Genomic DNA, 25,301 nt, shown 5'->3' on the forward strand with positions numbered 1-25,301 from the left:
CTTTTCGAACGCCCACATCGGGAATAAAAGTGTAAAATAACTGTATTTTCGAGTTTATCGCAGTAACTTCAGATTACCATTAATCACGTCCTTTGTTAAGTGAGTAAATACAAATCGTATTGATCTGATTTATGACCCTCCGATGCCCCAAATCCGCCAATGAAGCAAAACCGACATCTGTAGACCGGACAGGACCGGACTAGGACTTCCCTCGCTGCAGTTCCGCCTTCCCAACTCCTGCCAGTCTGTGCCGGCTAACTCATTTTTGACTTAATAAAATTTGGTGGCCTACACTAGTTGCGTACAGATAAAGGAATAAAGTTTGTCAAAACCTATAGAACGGGACTTTAGTTATAAATTCGCGAATCCGTCCCTGAAGGAGCTTAATCCGCAGATGGGATGTTACCGTCCCATTCATCACCGGCCACATGCTCCTACCCTGGTGACTTTGAACTTGGCCATCGCTCTTGGCCTCTTTAACCACCTCGAGAAGAGCAGTGAAAGTGTTTCGCAAGCATCAGCGATTTTCCTTTCAACCGCACGCGTAATTACAATACAAATCTCTTCGTCCCACCGTTAGGGAAACACCCTCGAAATGAAATTTTCGCCAAGGAATGAGTCACATTTGTTTTTCGGTTGATAATTGTGAGATGAAATCGTTCGATAGAGAACGTGTAGGGGTAGGTCGAGGGAGAGGCGCGCGCTGATGCTGGGGCGACGATTTTATCAAGCCGGTCCAGCGTCGCGACGCCAGTCTGTTGCATCACCATATTCTAGATTTATCACAATTTTTCGCAAAAGTTACTGGTGTGACCGCACGTTGAAGTTACTGTCAATCACTTGTGGTATGTGATATACATTTCGTTGCTTTATCGTCAGAATCGTAGAGAACAAATATTATGTTAAACGGTGTTTACTCATTCACTCTTGAGTGAATTACGACGAGTAAACATGCAATTAGACGGACGCATACCGATTATGGGAATCGAATTTTTTTTCACACTTTACACGGGAAAACTCGAGAGGTTTTTTAAGATACACGGAGATCAAATTCAGACGTCTGGCTGGCTTAATTTTCTAATAATACCAGCATAGCTGCGACTTTATTATCAAGATCATCACGAATTGAAATACATAAATTATGTCACCATACAAAATTGTTAATTCGTGCTTATCAGCGAGTGTCTTAATCGGAAATGCCCTTGAATTGTTGGTTTGTAATCAACAGGTTCTCTATAGCATTACTGAAAATTTTTAGGAAAAATTGGAAAAGAAATAAGACAAGAAATATTTTTTATAAATTCGATGTTACCGTCCAAAAATGTAAAATTCTACTTATTATCAAGTGTTTTAACTAGAAATTCCTGTAAAGAATTGAGACGATATTGAAACTTTAGTCATAATTCTGCGGTTTGATAAAATCTTAGTTCGGTGAAATGAGACCACTGCGATTTTCCAAGGACGTCGAACTTCATTGATGAGTAATTTCCCATAAGAACTCGACAACTAATCAAAATTCGATACTTTTTCAAAATTTTGATTAACCGACTGCAAAAATTTGCAATTCTTTTCAAAACTATAGCTACAATATGTCTGGCAAAAAAAGACTAACCATAACTTAGCTACTTGAAAGCGAACGTTTGCCCAAAGTAAACGAATAAGGTAAAAAAAGTGGCGTTTTATTCCACCAAACTTTTTTTGACGAAGTTGTAATAACTGGGCCTTAAAAGTTGAACCACCCTGTAAACATGCACTGCAAGCTTTTCGATCGCATTTTGGTTTTTGTCTTGGTCAAATCAGTTTCTATGGGAGCATCTACAATTGCCCGCAGGCGTCTTGTCCTCCAGGTTGCGAATTTTGCGAAAACTGTTGAATTTTTGGGGAAAAAGTGGCAAATTGCGATGAATCGATTGTTGGTCGTGTCCTGTCAAGGGTGGCGTTTGTTGGCCGTCGGCGTCGTGCATTCCGTTTCTTCTCTACCCTGGGGCGAACCAATCACATACGGCAGTAAAAGCGCCAGAGACTCGTTGCCCAAGAGCAGCAATTCCCCCGCCCCGACGACTATTTAAAGTTGCGGCGCGCAGCTTCGCATGAGTTCACTTCTGGTCGGTCGGTTGTCCGCTTGATCTTCTTGGTTTGGTGTCGACCTCCTGGACATAAATCGCGAACCGAAGACGAAAAAAAATTCTTCGACAAAAGAGACACGACATCGCATTGCCGGTCGGTGCCGAGTTTATTTCATTATAATACTCTTTTCTTTCACCGACAATCTGCGAAGAGGTAAGTCCCCGGAGTGCTCCGAGTGTTGGTGCTGAAATTTTGCTCGAAATCGACCGGAAAAAAAGTGCAGTGGTGAGGATTGCAGTGCTTTGGGGTAACACACAAAAAATATTAAAAAAATATTTTTTTCGTGGAGTTGAATGTAAACTGGTCGTTTCTTTGCTAACCACCGACTGTTTGCCAACGTACTTTGCATCCCTGTGTTAGTCTCCAAACATTATCTAGTTCCCACGGCTATCGGTCCAGGTATCTACAAACACGGAGAAGAATCCCGAGTTATTTATTTTATTTTGTTTGCATTCGGTTCAATAATAATTAGCCTATCGGGAGAAAAATCCGATGAATCAGTTCGGTTCGAAGAAATAATCCGGTCCGGGTTCCATTGTCCCAGTAACCTTCCGGTTAAATAATTTCACTATAATGGCCCTATAACTTACGTTTAACTGTACCCGAATGGCAAAAGTGGCTGTAATCGTCCAGTAACCGGTCGTGCGACATCTCCGTAAAAATCCCATCCCGTTTTGTGACTCCGGTCCCCGGAAAATTCGGCCGTTAATGACACAGTTATTGTTAGGTAATTCGTCAAGGTTGTCCGCCAAGCTTCGAATTAAATCCTTCCTTACATCATTCGAGTCGTTTTCCTTGATGAATCATTAAGCTTTTTTGCGGCGAGTCATTGACATTGTCCTCCAACAGGTTGCTGGTAAATATAGCTCGTTGGTCAGACGATAAAAACGGTAAGACCGGATTCGAGACGCATCTTCCGGAGCCCCGGACCGCTCCGGAGCTTTCGCGAGCTTTCAAATTAGACAAACATTTGCTTTGACGAGTAAATAAGGCGTCTCATGGGAAAAACGGTGTCGCCGGCCCACGGCCAGTTTGCTCAACTCGTTCGCTCTGTAGACGCAAACACTAATTTTTACCACCCGAAAATGACACTTAAACGCTTCTAACAATGCGATTTAATTGAGGAAAATTGCCGTCGAGGAGCCTCCGAAACTCATTAAAATGCAATACGGACCCATTGACTGCAACAACCTTCATCCATTCTGTCAAAGACCCCACGGAAAAAACTCGACTATGAAATCGCGATCGCCACGGAAGAAACAAATCGAGAGCAACGAACGCGTGCTGAATGCCATCTTTTTTCTTGTTACAGGACGCGCCATGACGGCGTGGACTCGAATTTTCCAAGGGCCGGTCCTGGTCCTGCTCTTCGTCCTTTGGGCACCGCAAGCTGCACGAGCCGGTAAGTCACTTTTTCTTTGATCGCTTTCCAAACCAACGACTCCGGTAATCGCATCAGAGGGTGATACAAAATTAAACCGACTCCGGTAATGTTCGAGTGTGAAACAATGACACTCGTTTCTTAGTATTTTAACGGTCCGTAATTACGACGACTACCACGTATCATACAAAAGAACAGCAAAGATCAAGGTGAACTATTTGAACAGTTAGACGAGTAATTATATTTGTGGATATTTATATTTGTTATTTTCATTACACGCCATGTACGAAAAGCTCACATTTATTTCAATTAACGTCACTTTTTTCCGATAAAATCTTCGTTAATGTGTTTTGTCAAGAGATGAATCTCAATGCCGTTGTAAAAATAGACAGGAAAATAAAATTTATAAACATCGAATTCTTTCATTAAGGTAATTAATTCAAATCGGAATTTACATAAATTGTTCACATTTTCTTGTTTTACGAGACGCTTTTAAAAGTGACAGCGAGTAAAAGTCATATTCTATGAATGGAGGACACCAGAAAAAAAGGAAAATGAAACTCGTAATACGTATTCGTAGACAATTTATTGGAGACATTTATTTCGGAACAATTTATTGCGGGTCTTATTAGTGAAATCGGTGCTTTTTAACTTATGACGTCTACATTTACACAAATTTTATCAGAAATAAGAAGCAAGTTTTCTAGATTTTATTACTTTGTAAAGACAATATGCTTTATTAAATGTTTGGAGGTTTAGCGAATTACGTACTATCAACATGAACGATTCCTGAAAATGTAGTTAGTCCACTTTGGCTTATTTCTTTCTGATATAAAATTAAATGTTCTAGAATTATTTATTTCCTTGTCCATTACTATTTCAAATTGTATTTATTAACTCAAAAATTTGGCATTTTTTGGGATTCTTGGCGTTATTCTGAAATCGACTTTTTTTTAAACGGTATTTATCAACACAAAGTTTTGAACTATTTATAAATCAACATTTTTAATGATAAATAGGTCCTTAGAGGATTTTATAATAAGCCCTAATTTAATTATATGCTGGATCTTTGTGAAAAAGTTTAAGGTATTGTTAGATTTTAGTAGGGTACGATTTTTCTATTCATTTTGGGTTCTGTTACTTTTGAGAAGTCGAGAAAATAAAAAAGGGATAGAATAAACGCTGTTTTGATATTTTTTGTGTTTTGAGTAACACCAAACTTGGAAAATGTGTTTTAATCGTTCTAATCTGGAATGGATGCTGCATTGTCATTTAGACAAACAAGAAATACAGTTTCTTGTCGAAGACAAACACGATCAATAAATACCGTTCTTTCACTTTTTCCTTACTTTTCGGTACAGTTTCTTGGGGTCATTAGACCTACGTGAGGGATTTGATATATCGTTTTATCAGCAAAAGAGAGAGACTTTTCGTCCGTTTGCTTTTTGGTATTTTCTCATTTCGACCTTGCGTCTGCAATTAAAGAAGGTAAATGAATGAGAGACTTTAGTCCGTCTCTCGTGTATTTACTTTTCTTTCTTTAGAAAATAAAAATCGCAACATGCAAATATACAGGAAGGGGTCACTGCGAGTCATCTTGAAGGCTGTTAAAATTCTTGTTATACCGTCTAGGTATGAACTAGAACATGTCAATTACTTTTCGAGGTTGGTATTTGGTATGTGAACTAGTAAATTACGTCGTCAACATAATGTAACAGATGTAATACCGTCAACTGTCCATGCATATTCAATTAGACAATGCACGTAATGAATTTCAATGCGAAGTATCCAATTTTAAGAACCGCAATTTCTCGAACTTCATTGGAACACATCCAGCATGCGTCTGGAATATTTCGCGTGATGTTTTATTCAAATATGTGCGATGGTATGCTGGTGTCAGTCGTGAGTATCGCCACCGGGAACGTCTGCGGTGTTAATGGGTCGATTTGCGGTGTTTTTCGTGTGGCGGCGGTAACCCGATCCGGTGTGTAATTACAGCCGCTACTAATAAAGCACACTTTTTACGAGGCATGTGTAAAATCGAATCGGCTGGAAGTCGAGGTTCGCGTCTTGACCTCCCAAGCAGTCTCCTCGGACGTCTGATGGTTCTCCCACGCCGACTACCAGGCCGCCTTTTCCTCCGTGCATACGTTTTGCATTCGAAAATGACGCGATATATGCGCGGATCGTGATTATGTAACCGGATTTACAGTTACAGAAGACATGGGGACCGGATCGAAAAGCGAATATCATCGACGACATCCTCCTTGCATGCATGAATCCGACAAATTCACTCTTTTTCGTACAAGTTCGACGACCGGGTTCCACTTTAAGGAACCCGGAATGACCATTACCAGTCAAACAACCGAAATTAGGAAAGTTATTATGTGTGAAAGACGATAAACTCGCACCACTCATCCGGACTTTGAGAGGTACCACCTTTGTTTGGAGACAGGTGGCCGATTTAATCGGCTATGCAAATATTCGCACCTATTTACGGTAGACTGTTTGAGTATGAGTCAAGGCTTCGCAAGCTGACCTCTTTGTACCCCCTACGCTTTTTTCAAAGAACTGAAAGAATTCAGTTCAATTCGTGATGATTGATTGACGGGTCGGCTAAAATTGTCGGAAAATTCTTACTAAGTACTTCGCTGTTAATACAGAAATTATTTTATTAACTGCAACTTTTGGTTCTCTTGGTTTTGCTGTCGGTGTCTTAATCCATTCACTGAAGCGGTTATTAGCGACTTTTATTAAACATTTAGCTACTTGTATGCGCGTGTCGGTTCATATTTTATTATGCAAAGTACGACTCGTACCGCTCCTATTTTGTCCTTGATTTTGTCACTGACCTGTACGTCGCGGAATACTGGTCCACATTTGTTTTTCCCATGGTACTAACCTAATTTTTGTTATGGTACAGCCCCGTACGAACAAGACACGACAGAAATCGAATATTATCCAATCGCCGATTCAACCGGTTGCTATTACAACTTCCAACATTACGACGAAGGAGACAGGATAATCACGAACGAGCCATGTTTGAATTGTACTTGCCATAATAGGATGCTCATGTGTTATCTAAGAGTATGTCCGTTTACAAAGGCGATCGGTCAAGACTGCAAAATCGAGAAAAGAGCGGATCAGTGCTGTCCTGTTATAACCTGCCCTGAAGGTACGACAATCAGGTAATGGAGCGAACAGTACAGTACTAATGGTCTTATTTCTAGTACCAGTGCAACTTTTGACATCTACCACCCAATCGTCGACAGCGGTCGGTCATTTGGATGCTTACGGGTGTTCCATCGATGGGCTGTTCTATTCAGACGGAGCGAGAGTACCGTCTGATCCCAACAAACCGTGCGAACTTTGTTACTGCATCAGGAACAAAACGGCCTGTGTCATGCAAGAATGTACGCTCAAAGTCGAAGGATGCAAACCAGTTTATCAAGAAGGTGTATGTTGTCCAGTTCGGTACGATTGCGGTAAGCCACGTTTGAAACCCTTCGAGTTCTTGGCGTTCTAATTGCGATAATTACAGAACATCCCGATTACAACCTTCTAGAAACGACCACCAGAAGACTAATTACCACAACAACAACAACACAAGCTCCAACAACGACTCTCGCTGGACCGGTCGACTGCGTCTACAATAACGAAGTATACGCTGACGGTGCTCTAGTCATCAAAGAAAAACCATGCGAACATTGCTACTGCATGAGAGGTGATATTGTGTGTGCTGTTCAAGAATGCAACCCTACGCCACTCGACAAAGTCAACTGTACGGCATTACCACCGAAAGAAGGACAATGCTGTGCGGACTCTTACGACTGCGATCACATGACCGAAGAAGAACTTACGACCGGCTACTCGTACACAACACCATCACTTGGTAGTTTCGATGAAAAAGCAACAGCTCGACCCGAAATTGAATCTGTGACAACACAACAACCGGTGGGCAAAGAAGGTGAAACTCAAGAACCTGTTACAGTTGTACCGAGCGAAGCTGACAAAGAACATCCCGAACAACTTCCTGAAATACCCGAAAAGGAAGATCACGAAGAACCAGTCAAAGGCGTTACGCCACTCTTTGACGAACACGCTCACGTCACGGAACCACAAGAAGTACCAACAACTATCAAGACACCACAAGAAGAAGAAACGAATGAAATTCCAGAAGAACACGAAATTGTAACTGCTGGTCCTCATATTCCATCACAAGACGAGATCCTTCATCCTGGAGAAACTGAATATCCGAAACATCCGACTGAAGAACATGAAGCTGGTTCCGGCGAAGGACAAGTAACAGAACCGGAAATTGAACCTGGACAAGCTACGGAAACTCCAGAAATTGGAGTACCTAAAGGAACAGAATTGCCTCAACAACCGGAAACCGCAAGTGAGGCTGAAGCTACTGAACTTCCGGAACATGCAACTGAAGCTAAGGTACCCGAAATTCCCGAAAAACCGGAACATGTGACTGAAGGAAAGATTACCGAATTACCGCCAACTGTCACTGAAGTTGAACATGAACAACCACAACACGTACCAATCGAAGACCATGAACCAGAAGAAGAACACGAACCAGAAGAAGAACACGCTACTGAACACGAAACACACGGAGGTAAAGGAACAGAAGTACCACAAGAACAAGTACCGGAAGAACCTGAAGTTGGTACCACTGAACATCCACATGTAATCCAACACGTTACGGAGATTGCACCTGAAATTGGTTCTGGTTTGCCGCATGAAATGGCAGCTGCGACTGAGAAAACTGAAGGTAAAGGTACCGAAATGCCACAAGAAGAACATATTCCGGAAGTAACAGAAAAAGAACAAGTTGGTGTTACGCATTTGCCGTCCGGTCATATTCCTAAAGGAGAAGAAAATGGTCAAGAGCCAATTGAAGAAGGCACTGAGCTTCCACGAGAACACGTAACGGAAACGCAGACTGTTAAGGCCGGAGAAATACCACAAGCACCTGTGACAGAAGGTGTACCACAAGAACATGTGACAGAATTGGAAGAAAAGGCCACTGAAGTACCGGTATCTGGTGGTGAAGGTACAGAAGTACCACGTGAACATATACCAGAAGGTGGAATTACTGAAATACCGCCTAAAGATTTGGTATATCCTACTGAAGTGCCTGAAGGCCAAGTAACAGAAGGTCATGAGTTACCGAAAGAACATGCTACAGTATTGCCGGAACAAGGTACTGAATTACCGAAGGAAGGAACTGAGTTGCCAGGAGAACATGCTACTCAAGTACCAGGCATAGTACCAGAAGAACAAGAAAAAGAAATATTACCTTCAGTGACTGAAGGTCCGATTGCTGAACATGCTCCAGAACAAATAACTACAGCAGTACCCACAGAGATCAAACCTGCCGGAGAAACTGAAGAACACGCAACACATAAACCTGAAAGTGAAACTGAAGTTCCACAAGAACACGTTACTGAAGGACAAGTTAAAGGCGAAAGTACTGAATTGCCTCAGGAACATGTTACAGAAGAACTACCTCAAGAACACGAACTGCCTAAAGAACCTTCAGTCGAAGAAGAAAGTACTAAATTACCGGAAGAACATATTACTCAAGGCCCAGAAAGTGAAAGTCCAACTGTATTGCCAGCGGAACATGTTACTGAAGCCAAGATTGGAGAAGAATCTACTGAACAGCCAAAAGAACAGGCTGCACATGTTCCTGATGTTGCTGGTCCAGTTACTGAACCACCAATTGAACATATAACGGAAGAACAGGTCGCTAAAGGTACTGAAGTACCTGAAAAGGAACATATTACTGAACATCCGGTATATGGAGCTGAAACTACCAAACAACCATCTGAACACGTAACTGAGAAACATATCCCTGAAGTAACAACATTACCACAAGAATATATCACTGAAGGACATGTGGAAGAAGGCAAAGTCACTGAAGTACCTCAGCCCCATGTGACTGAACAAGGAAGAGGAACGGAAGCACCCGAAGGTCAAGTCACTGAAATACCACAACCGCATGCTGATGAAGGTCAAGTAACGGAACATCCAGAAGAACACGTTACAGAAGGACAAGTTAAAGAAAAACCAGAAATTATTACTGAAGGAAAACTTGAAGAAACAACAAAATATGCTGAAGAGCCAACACCCGTCGAAGGCGAAATTCCTGCAAATTATCCCGTGGAACCTGAGCATGCGCCGGAAGTTCCTGAACAACAAACAGAAAAGATAATTCCTGAAGTACCAGAAACTGGAACCGAAACTGCGACTTCGGTGCCTTCTGAAGAAGGTGAGACAGAGAAAACACACAAAACCACGACTAAACCATCTCCAGTTGGACAAACTGAAGAAAGTGTCACAGAACACGAAATCCAAACCCACATTCCAATTAAACCTAGTGAAGAAGCTGAAGGTACTACTCATAGATTCCCTCAAATGCCAGTTGAAGAAGAACAAGAAACCGAATCTGCGATTGGTAAAGTTACAACGGAACAACCCAGTGAAAAAGAAACAGAAACTCCACAACAAGCAACTGAAGCTCCAAGGATTCCAAGCGGAGAATTCGACTCTACGAACGCTCCAGTGGAACCTTCTGGTGAAGGTACAGAAAAACCTACTTATCCTCATGCTGGTCATGAAGATGTTGAAGAAGAAGAGAAACCTGGAATACCTGGTGAAGGCAGTTGTTTGGTTGATGGACAAACATACAAAAACAACTCCAACGTTCCACCAATTAATCACTGTCAAGTGTCTTGCAAATGTGTTAGTTCGATCTTGCAGTGCGAGTCTGTAACTTGTACACCACCTCCGTCCAATTTGCAACACTGTATGCCTGTGTATCAAGGACCTGACAGTTGTTGTCCGACATACAGTTGCAGTAAGTTAATTTTAACTAATAAAATAACACCTTTATTTTATTTATTTATTGTAGGTGTTCCTGGAGTTACTAGCATGGAATCAGATAGTCACAAAGTTGAAATATCTACCACAGAAACAGTTCCAGGCACAATCGGTGTTAACATCTTGATACCAAGCGAAGAAGGTACTGTTAAACCCGAAGGTACGACCGCTTCAAGCCGCGATTCGACTGAATTGCCAGAATATTCACTACCAGAAGAACATGTTACTCATAAACAACCTGAACAAGTTAGTGAAGCAAGTGAGACGCCCGAAAGCTACGTTCCACAAGCTACTACGATCAAATCGGTACCTGCACATACAGAAGTACCAGTTGAAATGGCAACTGGAACCGAAAAGATTGAAGAAGGACAAGTTACTGAAAAACAAGGAGAATTGCAACCCACAGAAATTAGTCATGAAGGCACTACACTCAAACCTAGTTCTGAAAGTGAACAACAACCTGAAGTTCATGTTACTACAGAATACCCAGAAGGTGTAGGACATGACGAAGTTCATCCAGATGAAGAAGAAAATGCTATAGAAGATCATACATATCACCAGATTATAGATTCTGGCCGGGTTTCTACGGAAAGGGAAGAAGAACATGTAACCACTTCATCGCCAGCAATTGTAACTGACAAACATCCAGTTTCTGTTACGGAAAGACAAGGAGAAATCGTGACAGAAAAAACAATTGAGGGAGAAGTACCTGCTACTGAAATTCCTAAGTCTGAAGAAGTTCCAGCTGTAACTGAAGGTGTAACAGAAGGTGTTCCTGAAACTGTTACTGAAGGTGTAAAGGGTGGTGTTACTGAAGTTGCTCATGAAGGAACTATGATATCAGTTACTGAACCTGCTCATAAAGTTAGTTCTGAATCTTCAGTTGAAGAAGAAGCTAAAGTAACCACTGAACCTACTAAAGAAGGTTCAGCAAGTGCTACTGAACCGGCTAAAGAATACGTTCCTGAAGCTGGAAAAGAAGAAGCTCCAGCTGCAACAACTGAATATCCTAAACCAAGTGTCCCTGAAGCTGAAACAAAACTTCCGGAAGGTGTAACCGAAGGAAAGAAAGAATTGCCTGAAGTACCAAGCATTACACAACAAGAACACGTTACTGAAGGTGTGAAAGAACAAGAACCTCATTACGATGAAGGTGTTCATCCACATGAAGAACACGTCACTGAACCTGAACTACCGGCTACTGTAGCACCTGAACATGCTCCAGTAACTGAAGGAAAAGCTCCAGAACAGGAAACTGAAAAAGAAATTATTGAAGCTGTTACTGAACCAAGCGCAACAGAAAAGATCCCTGAAAGTATAAGCCATGTAACTGAAAAGACACAAGAAGGTCAAATTCCCACACATGATGAAGGTGCAACTCAAGTTCCTGAAATACCTGAAAAAACGAGTGAAGAGGGCAAACCTGCCGAAGAACCTGAAGTCACGACTATGCATGTTCCTGCTATTGGTGTCACTGAACCTGTGGTTACGGTACTTCCTGAACACAAACCTATTGAAACTGAACAACTTCCAGAACACAAACCGACTGAAGCTCAACAACCAGAAGCTGGAATTACGGAAAGAGTTGGTGGGGAGGAACATACTACTCCTCATGTGCCTGACGAAGGTTTACCGGAGCATGCTCCAGGCACTCAACAACCTGAAGGAACAACACTACGACCTGAAGGTAGTACGGTTAAAGCCGCCGAACAGCCAGAAACGGTACAACCAGTTCATGAAATTGAAAGCAGTACTGTTAAGGCTGCTGAAGAACCGCAAGTTACAACCATTCAACCAGGTTATGAACCCGAAGGAAGCACTTCGAAAGCAGCTGAAGAACCAGAAATTACTGCTAAACCTGGCTATGAACCTGAAGGAAGCACTCCTAAAACTGTTGAAGGAGAACCTGCTATTACAGATAAATCCAGTTTTGTGCCTGAAGCTACTACACTCAGAGGTGCTGGAGAACAAGAAGGTACCACAGCACAACCTAGTCACGAAATTGAAGGTGCTGAAAAAGCCGATATTACAACGATGCAACCTAGTCATGAAGCTCAACAACCAGCAATTACAACAGTTCAACCTGGCCACGAACAAGAAGGTACTACTGTTAAGGCTGTCGAGCAACAACCAGAAATTACAGTCAAACCCAGCTACGAACCAGAGGGTAGTACACTTAAGGGTGCAGAACAACCAGAAATCACAGCTAAACCTAGCTATGAACCTGAAAGTACTACTCTTATGGGTGCTGCACATCCAGAAATCACAGTCAAACCTGGCTATGAAGCCGAAGGTACTACCGCTAAGAGTGTTGAACAACCAGAAATTACAGTCAAGCCTAGCTACGGACAGGAAGGTACTACTCTTAAGGGTGTCGAACAACCCGAAATCACAGCTAAGCCTAGCTATGAACCCGAAGGTACCACTCTTAGGGGTATTGAAGAACCAGAAATTACAGCCAAACCTAGCTATGAACCAGAAGGTACCGAGCAACCAGAAATCACAGCCAAACCTGGATATGAACCCCAAGGTACCACTCTCAAGAGCGCCGAACAGCCCGAAATCACAGTCAAGCCCAGCTATGAACCTGAAGGTACCGAACAACCAGAAGTTACAGCCAAGCCTGGATACGAGCCCCAAGGTACTACTCTTAAGAGTGCAGAACAACCCGAAATCACAGTCAAACCTAGCTATGAACCTGAAGGTACCGAACAACCAGAAATCACAGTCAAACCTGGCTATGAGCATGAAGGTACAACTCTTAAGAGTGCCGAACAACCCGAGGTCACAACAGTTAAGACTGGTTATGTTCCTGAAGGAAGTACCGAAGCCAGAATTCCAGAAAAAGAAGAACCTCCTGTTCAAACCACTCCCGGAGGAGAGGAAGCGGGAGTCACAGAAAAGGAAACTAAACCATTTGAGTACATTCCTCCTACTTCTGATCATGAGCATGTGCCAGAAGAAGGTGGAGTTACTGATAAGGAAGGAGAAGCTCATACGACTATAGGCTACAAACCTGAAGCTACTATTCGTCCTGAGCATATTCCAAGCGAAGGCGAAGCGCCTAAAGCTCCGGAAGAAGAAACGACGGAACCGGTAGTTACAGTTACACCAGTACCTGCACTACCGGAAGGACAACAACCTGAAGAAGGTGAAGAAGAAGCTCCAGCGAGACCCACAGTTCCAAGTCTCGAAGGAGAAAAAGAAAAATCAACTGAAGTTCCTACAACGGTACGATCTCCAATCAGTGGTGAAGAAACCACTGAATCTCGCCCCGCAATCCCTGGCGAAGGCCAGGAAAGCCCCGAAACGTCAACCAAACCTGAAGTTTTCACTTCCCCAACACTCACGTCAACCGCTCATCCCAACGCTTCCGAATTATATACTTCGGGTCCAACTGTTGAAGAAGCGACCAAGAAAGGCATCGCTGGTGAATTATCCACCTCCGCTCCGTCCACCACTCTCACCAGTTCCACAACACTGCCACCACCCCACAGCATGCCCGAATCGCCCGACTATCAAGCCCCCGTCGAGGAGGAAGACTACGGCGAAGAGGACCAAAGTGCCTTCGGCCCTGGCACTTGTCGCTACGGCGGCAAAGTCTACGTTTCCGCTCAGCAAATCCCTCGCGACGATCCTTGCGATTTCTGCTTCTGTTTCCGCAGCGACATCATTTGTTTGCAGCAGAGCTGTCCTCCGCCAATCCCGCGATGCCACGAAGAGCCCATTCGTGGATTCTGTTGCCCGAGATACGAATGTCCCGTTTCGATGGCAACTTCTGTCAATATAACAACGACCACCACCACAACGACAACCACACTACCTCCGCACTTTTTCTCGCACGCTTACAAGGGCAGGGCCCAACGGAGCGGATGCCAGATAAGGAACAAAGCGTATCAAGTCGGCGAGGAGATCAAGTCAGCATCTGGACCGTGTCTCCACTGCATGTAAGTCTTTTTAAAGAAACTGTTTAGGCGAGCTTTTGCATGACTGGTTTTGTTGTAGATGTGGCGACAACGGTCAGATGAAATGTGATCCGAAGGCTTGCAGTCCTGAGCCGATGCTGAGGCAGATGATCGCCGCGGCGGAGTCGCGAAGGAGGAGATGAGCCGTCGAAGGAGAATAGTGACAATGCACGAGTCAGGAGTGTTGTGCAAGTGATAAGACAATTATATAATTGATTATAGTCGCGAACTTTAACATAAAGCATTCTCGGGTGCCAAAATGAACTCTAATCTGTTGTATAACTTAGGTTTTGTGCCTTTTTGCGAGGACTTGGTCGAGTCCCCATGTGCATGTGGAAAATCGCACGAGAAAACAACAAATTTTGGTGATGTACACGTATACTTTCGACTACTTATTTATATTATGACTGAACTGAAATTTTTTACAATTTTTGTAATTAGATTTTTTCAAGTGTCGTTTTTTGATAAGCCATTTGATATACCCCATGGGCTCTTATAATAATTAGTGTTATTTGTGTTGCGTATCCCGAACGAGTCTGAGTTGTTTGACTAGCAGAAAGAGCATATTTTATGTAGCTTAAACCGACTATTTAAATTACAAAAAATATTTCTGCTACTTGAACGCTTAGACGGCTACTTGTATATTAACGGATGCTCAATATTATATATAATTAAGTAGATCATGTAGTATTTATCTATAATTAAAAATAAATAAATTATGTAAATGATTTACACACACATCACACTTATTTCCGATCCACACTCCCAACACACACAACGACTGTTTCGTCAAAATCCTCATAAATGTTGTGATTCTAGACTAGACACTTAGCAAATAAATTAGCTCAGTATCTCGACTCATTTGGCTCTTAATCGCAAAGCTATCCGAAATCCACTCCTTCACCCGATACTGAGAAGTGACCAGACTTAAAAAATATTTTGCACAAGATCAAACAGTAAGCTCTTGTTACTGAACCAGAGATGGCTACGTCTAACAAAACAACAGTAAGAATTTCACTTACCTTTCACTGAAGAGTACCTAAGTTACTTTTTTAAAGGAAATAAAATCAACGACAAAAGGTAATTTCGTTTATTCATTTATTGGTATTATAATTAACACTATAGAATATTAGGTATTTCATTTAGGTAAGTATTATTTTACCCACAAGAGAGTTCGCTATAATAAATAATAAGTAATAAAATATAGTTGGACAATAGCGGCAGAAACGCCAGGAGGTCGTTTATTTGTACATTTTTTCACAAAAACTAACACAAAACACTTACTCACAGTAATACACAATACACAATTACGTGGTAAACTTTCTTGATTTTCTCATCTGGTTTGCCAAAATCTCGCTGAATAATTTTATCAAGTTTTTCGTTGTACTCGCCACAGTTCGCCAATGTTTTGTGCAAAATTTTGCGAAATAATTGAGAGGGTAGCTTAAAAAACGTTCTTAAATGCTCACATAAGCACAGATAACCCCATTCATAACTTTTAAGCTTTTTATTTATTTATTGCGTTTTTGCCTAAACGAGTGAACGAATTGCAAAATCGGCACTTTAATAACCTATAAAAAAAAACTACGTTTTTAGCCAAAAACGTTTCCAATCGGCGGAAAATTAATAAAAAAAATTAATTCTTGACGTAGTGTTAGCATGTCTGAGGTGAAAGCGTGTCTAGATCCTGCGGCTCCGGGTCGCTCCGGGAGCGCTTATTTTCCGCGGTGCTCCCAGTTGAAACACTCTGTATGCAACTGCGCAGCACCTGTCTCAACCTTGCGTCAAAATCAGCTGTTTGTCCCGTTTTGTCTAAACTTCAGTTCGCTATTTATTAAAAAAACGCATGGCTTTAACCACGACGTCGAAGTTAATAAGGCCCTCATATCACTTCCGCAACATGTCTTCAACTCAAGTAAAAACAGCCGGAATTTTAGGTCAGTCCCGTTTTTTCATAACTGAATGATTTTATTGGATAACAGTTATAGGAGACGAGCTCCTTAAGGGCGAAGTAATCGACACGAACTCCCCGTGCATTACAAAGGAATTCCACAACATTGGCGTTAAGGTCAAAAAGGTTTGAGGCAGAAATCAAGGAAACGCACTCAACTGAGATAGATTTCTGTTATAGGCGACGAAATTGACGAGCTAAGTTCCGAGATCCGCAATTTCAGCAAGTTGTACAATTACGTGATCACGACGGGGGGCATAGGCCCCACACACGACGACGTGACCTTTGAAGGTACTAACTAAGGCCACTAACCTTGTCTCAACCTCCTGTTGCAGCCGTGTCCAGAGCCTTCGGAATCCCGCTCGCCCTCAACCCGCAGCTCCGCAACCTTTGCCAGAAGTTCTACAACACGACGGACGACAACCACCCGGGCATGAAGCTGGCCATGGTGCGCCCCCATGTCTGAAAAACGCCGAATAAACGAGTCAATTATAGGTTCCTGAGTCGGCGAAATTGACCTTTTCCGATCAAACAAACTACCCGAATGTCTCAGTCGAGAACGTTTACATGTTCCCGGGCATACCTGAGCTTTTCCGGAGGTCTTTTCTCACGCTGAGCTCGAAGCTGTTCAAGTCGGACGATACGGTTTTCCACTGCAAGGCCCTCTATGTCAATCTAACGGAGGACAAAATCGCGGACGAATTGGGGAAATTGGCGGCGGATTTTCCGGACGTGCAAGTCGGGTCGTACCCGAAGTTGTTCCACAAGTACGTTTCTCCCCCATTTTGCCGATTTTTCTCGAAAATTGCACTTCCAGGCTGTACAAAGTCAAGATTACAATGGAGTCGACTAACGAAAATTCGGTCAAAGCCGCCACCGACCAGCTACTCGCCAAGTTTCCCAAGGAGGCTGTTGTAGACGTAGATAACGATAGTTTGTAAAAGGAAATTAATAAATTATTCACCAATTTTCCCGAAGTTTCTTGCACCGGTTTAACAATTTGAAACTTCTTAGTTGGCCAGGTTTGGGCGACATCTAGCAAGTTACTCGCGGAGTGCAACTTGCAGGTGTTACGGTTAGGTGTCGTTAGGCGCGCTTAAATTAATTAACCTTAGTTTTTGTTGCTTGCAAAACTATTATTTAAAAGAGTGTTTTTTTAAATTATTACGGTGCATTTTTGTGGTTTTATCGCAGTGAGTTTTTTTGTATGGGTTTGAGACGCCAAGTGTCATTTTTTGTAGCAGGCTTTTGTTTGTGGCTGTGCGCATAAAGACTTGAATTAGTTAGAACTTGCATTTTTTTGTTAGACCGGCGTTTCACGCATCGTTTTTTGGGGTAAGTGTGTTATTGATGTTTTTTATTCTGTTTTTGTTATTGTTTTGGCTTAACCTCAAAGGCAGTGGCGTGCTGATTGATCAGCGGCCCCCGATGATTAGATTGATAGTTAGGTGTCTGCATTGCCGGCGCGTGGCGGGAGATTCGAACTGTTTTAATTAAGTGCGGGGAATGGAGTGGAGTGGTGGACTCTAAATAATGTACACATGTGTCCCGAGGGAATACATTTCATTTGTTCGGGAAAGCCTTCATTTTTCCTGAAGTGGGCCTAGGAGAGTTACTTGATACAGATTAAAAGAGATTGGATACTCTGATATTCCAAATGGATTCGAGTTGTTTAATTTTTTAGGTTTGTTGTAGCAAGTGGAGTGGCTTGCGGATGAAGTGCGTGCAATAAATCAGAGTTTCACTTTCGCGATTTTCTTGGAAAAAATCGCTGGAATTGTCCCGTAATGGCAGTAGAAATCGGGTTAGTAGTCTGGAGGTGAAAAAGCGAGACAATGGACGAATATGGCCCCGTTTAAGGCCGCTAATAGTCCGGTCTAGCCGGCTTTTTTCTATTTATGACGGTTTTCTTTTGTGAATTCCGCGACAGGACTTGATTTGTGTCCGGCTGCTGATAATGTTCTTGATCACATCGTCACAAATCAAAGAGACATTATGTCTGGAATTAAAATGTTGGCCGTAAATCAAGTGGCCATTGTCTCTGAACCAGTATGTAGATTCACCTGAGTAATGGTCGCGGCGCTGCCAACCAAAACCGAAAATTCCCAACGAAACATACAGATTTTTTCACGCCTCGACTTTTCCATGTCAACGTCGCTCCGGGACGTTATTTAGCGGTTGATTGCTGCCATTCGTCAATCACTCTTACCCCCAACATTTACATACTGTGTGCCGGTTGCCGACAATAACTCAACCCTTGCATTAACTGTCAAACCTCCTTCACTGCCCACCATTGACCATAAATCCACATACACCATCTTGAAACCGAATTCTTCGGACAATGCCGAATAATTGGACCATTTCTCTCTTTGTGCGCAAGAAAATCGCTTTATGAACTTGCGATTGTTCAAATTGCAAGCGTGAAGGTCAACTCTTAGCGTAATCACCGCATTGTCTGGCAATGTGCCGTTTCCGTGTCGTTTTATGCCGTTTTTATCGACGAAAAAGTGACAAGTACAAGATGGGAAATCTCTTCATTGATGGCGGCTCTGTTCTGAGACGTCTCCGGGGCGTATTTATCGCGTTATAATGAGGCTGTAATGTGTACGTTTTATGATCTTATTTATATGTTATTATTGATTGAATTAATACACCTTGTTTAGTATCCGAGTACTGATTATTGCGCTCGTAATTTACCTTTTAATGGAGTTTTTTCCAATGTTATGACGGTGATTACGCGGCGGAGTTTTTTGAGCGCCGGCACCAAGATCCATTATTTTGACTATTTTACATTTATTAACTTATTTTGGTCTAAATCACTCGGGCGCGGCTTGAGGCCGAAAACTGATCAGGATATGATGCCATAGTAAGCCATGATTCATCAGGTTTTTGCTCATTTATCTTCGAATTTTGTTAACAATTTCTCAGTATTGAGTTTACTTGGACAATGCTAACTAATAATAAGGCATTATTTATCTTGAAGTATCTGCTCAGATCATTGCTCAATTTTTCGTTTCTCTTTCGAAAATTAACGGTTCTGCTCTTTAGATTATTTAATTTATTATTAACTGCAATTTGGTGCTTAAATGTAAAAAATTACGATTTCGGGTAATTTACTGTTAAATCAGACGTGACGTAGATAAGTATTTTAAAATTTTATTTTGGGCCGTTACGTTTGCGTAGTGTCCAGGTGGGGCTTCAGGTGCGTTTTGCAATAATAAGAGAGTACGTATTATTAGAGCGACCCCTCGCCGAAAGTAATATTAAATTTTTATAAGAAGGGAAAAAAGAAATAGAAAAGTCTTTTCCGAGTAATATAGGTTTATGGCTTCCATCTGTGAGATTACTTTAGACGTTTCAGAAGAAAGTGGACTTTTCTGTGAGATAGAGGATGAAATAAAAGAAACTCGAGGAAAAAATAAAAGCTTCACTTCTTTCACATACTGTTTTGTGAGCTTAAAAGCAGTTGTTATCAAACATATTCAGATGTTGTTGTCGAGTCCCACCGCCGACTCCTCATCCCTCTTTTCTTCGCACAATACCGGCAGCAGGACGTCGAGTTTCCTCCCCGCATTTTCTCAAACGATTCCATTCCGAATTATTATATTCTTATTTTTCCTCTCGCGATGAGGAGGACTTTGTTAAACTCTTTCTCTTCTATTGTGTGCTCGTTTCAGATTTATTTTAATGCTTGTTTTCTTGTTTCACGAAACACTAACTCCTAGACTGGAATTATATTTATTGCGAGTTCGGGACGAATCATCGATTCATTTTGCAATTTCCTACCGCGAATCGGGTTTTAATGCGACGGAAACGGGGAAAAGAAACTTGCATCTGTCAAGGCGATGATTGAGAGATCAAAGGAAAATCGGAGTGCCAGCGACAATCCTAATTGTCGCGCGATTTCCTTTCTTATCTGCAGATCGATTAATTTACTTTTTATTATTTAACCAGATGATAAAATCACTTTCACTTCGCTGCCCATAATAGCTCAATTAATTAGCAATTGTGTCATAACTCCGTTTTGGAAACATCGCCTCAGCACAAATTAATAAAAACCATAATAACCGCAAGAGAAAGTCCCAAATATTTGGTACAAAAAAGATTGCGTGTTCATCTGTGATGATCGTATTTAAAAGTTTTAATCGCCGTCATGTTCTCATCGCAGTTTTTGTCAGTTGTTTCATTATTTTCTAGAAATTCTTTGACAAATGCTTTCAACCAATTAGTGAACATAAATGAAAAATATTTATGTTTCAACGACTGAAAATTTGTAATTTTCAATGCAATTAAATAACGAGTTTCTAAATTCCGCTAATAAAAGCCGACTGGAGATAAAATACAGATAACTAATTAATTTTCAAATCTCCAAGTATAATTACGGCTCTTTGGAAATATCTCAATCAACGACCTCTTTTAGCATTCCACTTTGGTCGGTTAGAGTCAATAACTCGCAAAAAGTTTGATCGAGCCAATCAGGGTATAAACAAAAATATTTGTGGTGCATCCCCGCGGCAATTCCATAATAAGTAATTTTATGAACACTGGAATATGTCGCCATACTTATTATCGCTAAATTTTATAAGCGATGAAATAAAAGCGCTCTCTTGACTCGTAAACATTTTATTTTCGCGTTGCGCTCGCCCGTAACGACATAATAGACATCCATGTGGCGAAATCGGAAAGGTGAATTAGTGTGATCGAAGACGGCCGTGGCTTGCACCCCGTGCCTCCCCCGAAATTATGACGGAGTTATAAATTTTACTTTGTACGTAAATAAAGTTGGAATTGATAAAATATTGCGAAAGTTTGTAGGACGAAAATTGCATCCATGCATTATTCATGCTAACCTAACTATATCAAGAGTTTCCCCAAGTTTGAGAGACTTTGAGGGTCGCGAGGACGGCCGGGTGGGGGTGTTAAGTTTTCCAACGGGGGAAAAGGGGACAGTGTTACTTCATTACGATCGGATTTTCGTTTGATTTTTCCCTCGAAGACGTTGTGCTCTAACTATAAATTAAATCTCTCTTTTAATATTTTACGAGATTTTATTCGACGTAAATAATGGCTGGGAATACATTACACGGAACGGCCGTAAATACGAAAAGTCGTAATTACTGTAATTAACGATTTGATGCATAATAAGATCGAGGGGGATAATACAAAATTAATTGCTTTCCGTTCGTTATTATTGTCGGTTTCATTGACTTGTGGGAGGTGCGCGTTTTTACACCTCGTGTGTAAGTAATTTTTTCTTCGTTTCCATCGACTGTTTTGAATGTGTAAAGCACGACCTAGTTTTTTCGCGCAGCCTCGACGACATTCCAAGCCGGAAAAGTCGAACGAAATCGCATCAAGTAATTGCATTCGACGGAAGTGACTAATTTTAAACTCAAATTGATTGCTGAAATATATTACATTTGAAACGTTTCAGCAGCGAACGAAAAATTCGCATCTCCCTGGAATAATAACGCTCATTGTTGCAGCGATAAACGCTACAATCAACACGCATTAGCTAATTATGCAATCATTTCGAATTAATTACTCAAAAAATTGTTTCTTACCGTATTACCTAGTCATTAGCTAAACAGTGTTAACATTTCTGTTTGTATTATTAAATACAGCAATTTACATGCAATTAACCACGAAAATTTATTCATTTGGGTCAAAACCTGAGGTCAACTCATAAATCATAATTTCAGGTTTAAATACGTAATCTTGGCCACTTCCTGAATTGCCCAGGTCACTACGCGATCGCTGATCAATGATTTCGGCCAAATAACTTGTGGATGTTTTTAGATAAATAAATTGTCAGCTGTCTTATGCAGTTTATTTGGATGATTTTGTCATTTTTGCTTAATTTTGCTCAAATACTGGGTCAGAACCTTATGAGGTCAACAGATAAATCATATTTTCAGGTTTAAATACGTAATCTTGGCCACTTCCTGACTTGCTCAGGTCATAATGCGAGTTATTTATGTCAAAATAACTTGCTCAGTCTCGATTTTTTGTCATTTTTTCACTCAGAATCAATATTTTTTTGAAGTATTGAGAAAAATATAATTATTTTTGCAAGTTTAAATGCAGGGTGGACCACCCTATATAGTTTGTAATGTTGATTTGTTTAAAAAAATGGTGTTAAAATATTTGCAAAAGACGGTCTGTACTTGGGGCCCTGGTGGCCCAGTGGTATAAGCGCCACTTACGACGGGGGAGGTCGCGGGTTTGAACCCGGATCAGGGTAACAATTTTTCTATGAAAAAAAGTGTAGAAAAGGTAAGTGAAACAACACGAAAGCAAAAATGAGAGATTGAGAGAACACATAGACGTATAAACGAAAAGCAGAGCATAAAAATGAGAGAAATAATGCGGCAAAAGGTAAAAGTAAATAAAGGCGTCAAATTGTAAACGTAAGAGCACATTATAATAAAGAGAAAATACTTTTTATTTTGAGAGAAAAAAAGATGAACGTAAAGGTGAAACATAATTTCAACCTTTAGTTGAATCCTTAGATGACTTGCTTCTTAAATTATAAAAAAAATAAACGAAAACATTTAATTTATCTCTAAAATTTTTTAGTTAACTGAGTTTGTTTAGTAAAGTCCTGAAAAACATTGTTAATAAAATCATGGCCACTGCGAATGCAGTAGGATTTACGCACGTCCACTATTTTTGATTAAAAAATACACAAAATTGGTGATTTTTGAAGAAATTATGTCCATTTTCAGTCAAAAACGTGCTGAAAGTCACAAAAAAGGTAAAAACAATTTTAAAATTGTAGAATCAACCGGTATCTTTTGATGGAATCTGGTGAAAAATTAGAGAATTAAATTGAAAAATTACTTGTTTATCAGCCTGTATTTTTAAGTTTAAGCAATTAATTGCTCAGGTTACAACTTTATTAATTTTTTTAACACAAAATCAATATTTTTGGGCTTAAGTACGTAGCCTGGGCTACTGAATTACCACCCAGCCTCGGTTTATTTTTTATTGGATTTTTTAGTTAAGCAATTATGTTGAAAAGCTCAAGTGGATTAAGCCCGCATGAGTGACAATTCGGTTCTTATTGGATTGATAGTGATAAAGTGTGAATGTAAGGAACAATTGAGTCAGCTGTCGGTTTTCGATATTCGTGGTCCGGTTATGACAGAGATGCCAACGGCAAATCGATTAAACTGAGTCGTTGAGCAGGCAATTCAGTGCTGTTTTCCTTTTTTTACAGTTGCCAGCCCTGAAAGTTAGTTACAGAATAAATGTATATTCCAACTGCGGTTCTAGAATGTTAGTTTGTAAAGTCTGGAAACTTGAATCTGGCAAAAAAACGCGAATTAATTTTCTACATTGCAGACTTGACAGACTTTAAACAGTTTTTTAAGCCCGGATTGTTCCAGAGCAATAAGTCATACGTTTTGGGGCAATTTTGCCATAGATCGCTAGAAAAATGTATTCAATATGCGAGGCTGAACTGACGTCAAACGAAATCAGTAAATCCATCATCGTTCACTTTATCGATTCGGTGTATTAGAGTCGACATGAGGAAACAAAACATTTCAAAAGTTGAAAATAATGTCTCGGAGAATTGTTTTGTGTTGCATTCAGGTCCGGTTCGGCCGAAGAATGCAACAACTATTAATAACCCGCGGCCCGTTCTCGGCCTCCTCTCCCCATCATCGTCCTCGGTGGTCGCAAATTGCATTATGCACAAAACTAATAAAAGTGCTTTCAGCTCAAATTCAAGTTTTCTTGTTACGTGAACAAAAGCAATTCGGATATATTATTTTAATGTTTGTTTTTTTCCTCCTCTCTCCTTGTTTCGCCGCCGAGCTGATGTTGTTCAAAGGGCCTTTTAACTTTTATTGAAAAACTTCAAAGGGGTTTGTTTGCATAACCGTGCAGAATGCAGTCCAACTCGGCGAATTAGAAAATTCAAACTACAAAAGAGCCTCCGCCGTACTTGATTCGATAAATAAAGTAAAATTAATAGGTAGACGAGGGGCGTAAAAAATTTACACGAACCATGTCAAAACTTGTAATTGGTTGCACAAAGCGAATCACTGGAGGGGCGCGGGCGCAGCGGTCGATATTCAATTATTAAAAGTTCACGATCTGTTTAACAGGGAGAAGTAATATTCAACTTTGGCCTGGATCTGGGCCGTTTCTCCCAAAATAAACATAATTGATCAATTTGCAGGGATAATTAACCTTGCCTGCTTTTTTTATAAAAAAATCCCAAACTCAAGTTGTGATTAAAATGCGGTCCCTTCCTGTTTTCTGTTTGTTTTCGGCAACAAATTTAAACTAGAAAAGTTTTACGTCCCATAAGACTCAAATGAATCAAGAAAATAAATAATATGAACGATCCTTTAAAAGTTTTTTCAGCCATATCTTTAATGCGAACTCGTAATGGAAAGCATATTTCACCAGAATGTCCCATTGCGCGTTCGCGTGAATCCCTCATCACGTCCTTTCCGCGTTTCCTCTTCGTTTCCGTGTTTCCTTTGAAGGTTGGAACGGGACGGCATATGCAGCCCCCACCAAAACGCTTATTTGTACTCAACCATTAAAACGAAGAAGAAAACAAGATTGGCCTCTAGCAACAAGCAAGATACACTACTTAGCGCAAACTGTGCCATTACGGCCTGATGGATCCTTACCACCGCGATCTCGTTAAAATTATTAAGTAAGAGTGGGAATTATTGTGATTCGGATTTTTTCCTTACCAGGAAACTTCTTCCGCCCCCAGTGTTTAGCTTTCATTTATCCGCTCAGCGAGGGGCGAGTTGTTTAAATATGAGAGATAGGCATTGTAACTATCATTAAACTTGCGCTTTGTATAAATACGTTTAATAAAATGTAAACTCGGCGTGTTTTGGTAATTTTGTTGCGATTTCGGGCCAGTGTTTACACCCCGTCATCGGATTTTCGTGGCTTTTTAATAATTCGAGGCGACGACTGTTCCGGAATATCTAACGAAGAACCGGAG

General features: G+C 40.9%; 3 protein-coding genes across 7 annotated transcripts in view; all 3 read left to right on the forward strand.

Moving 5' to 3' along the window:
• The first annotated feature begins 806 nt into the window (after positions 1–806).
• Positions 807–15,101, forward strand: tnc (tenectin). 4 transcript variants are annotated; one of them, XM_015983633.2, is made up of 7 exons: positions 807–845; positions 3,440–3,529; positions 6,432–6,683; positions 6,739–6,993; positions 7,050–10,379; positions 10,434–14,349; positions 14,408–15,101. In XM_015983633.2, the coding sequence occupies exons 2-7, from the start codon at positions 3,448–3,450 to the stop codon at positions 14,508–14,510; spliced, it is 7,938 nt and encodes a 2,645-aa protein (XP_015839119.2). In that variant the 5' UTR covers positions 807–845; positions 3,440–3,447; the 3' UTR covers positions 14,511–15,101. The 4 variants fall into 4 exon arrangements, with proteins under 4 accessions (XP_015839119.2, XP_974469.1, XP_008198294.1 ...); XM_969376.4 differs by lacking the exon at positions 807–845 and adding an exon at positions 2,090–2,280; XM_008200072.3 differs by lacking the exon at positions 807–845 and adding an exon at positions 2,332–2,352.
• Positions 15,102–16,117: 1,016 nt separating this feature from the next.
• Positions 16,118–17,287, forward strand: LOC663343 (FAD synthase). Its single transcript, XM_008200073.3, has 6 exons — positions 16,118–16,304; positions 16,350–16,444; positions 16,486–16,609; positions 16,654–16,766; positions 16,814–17,085; positions 17,136–17,287. Exons 1-6 carry the CDS (start codon positions 16,214–16,216, stop codon positions 17,257–17,259), a joined length of 819 nt encoding a protein of 272 aa, XP_008198295.1. The 5' UTR covers positions 16,118–16,213; the 3' UTR covers positions 17,260–17,287.
• Positions 17,288–17,401: 114 nt separating this feature from the next.
• LOC663375 (TOX high mobility group box family member 4) overlaps positions 17,402–25,301 on the forward strand; it is a 76,977-nt gene continuing 69,077 nt past the window's right edge. For both annotated transcript variants that reach the window (XM_008200075.3, XM_008200076.3), the window contains exon 1: positions 17,402–17,653. The gene's annotated coding sequence lies outside the window, so the exon portion shown is untranslated. The remainder of the gene's footprint in view (positions 17,654–25,301) is intronic.

This window comes from Tribolium castaneum, chromosome 2, assembly GCF_031307605.1.
Source record: "Tribolium castaneum strain GA2 chromosome 2, icTriCast1.1, whole genome shotgun sequence".
Classification (NCBI taxonomy): domain Eukaryota; kingdom Metazoa; phylum Arthropoda; class Insecta; order Coleoptera; family Tenebrionidae; genus Tribolium; species Tribolium castaneum.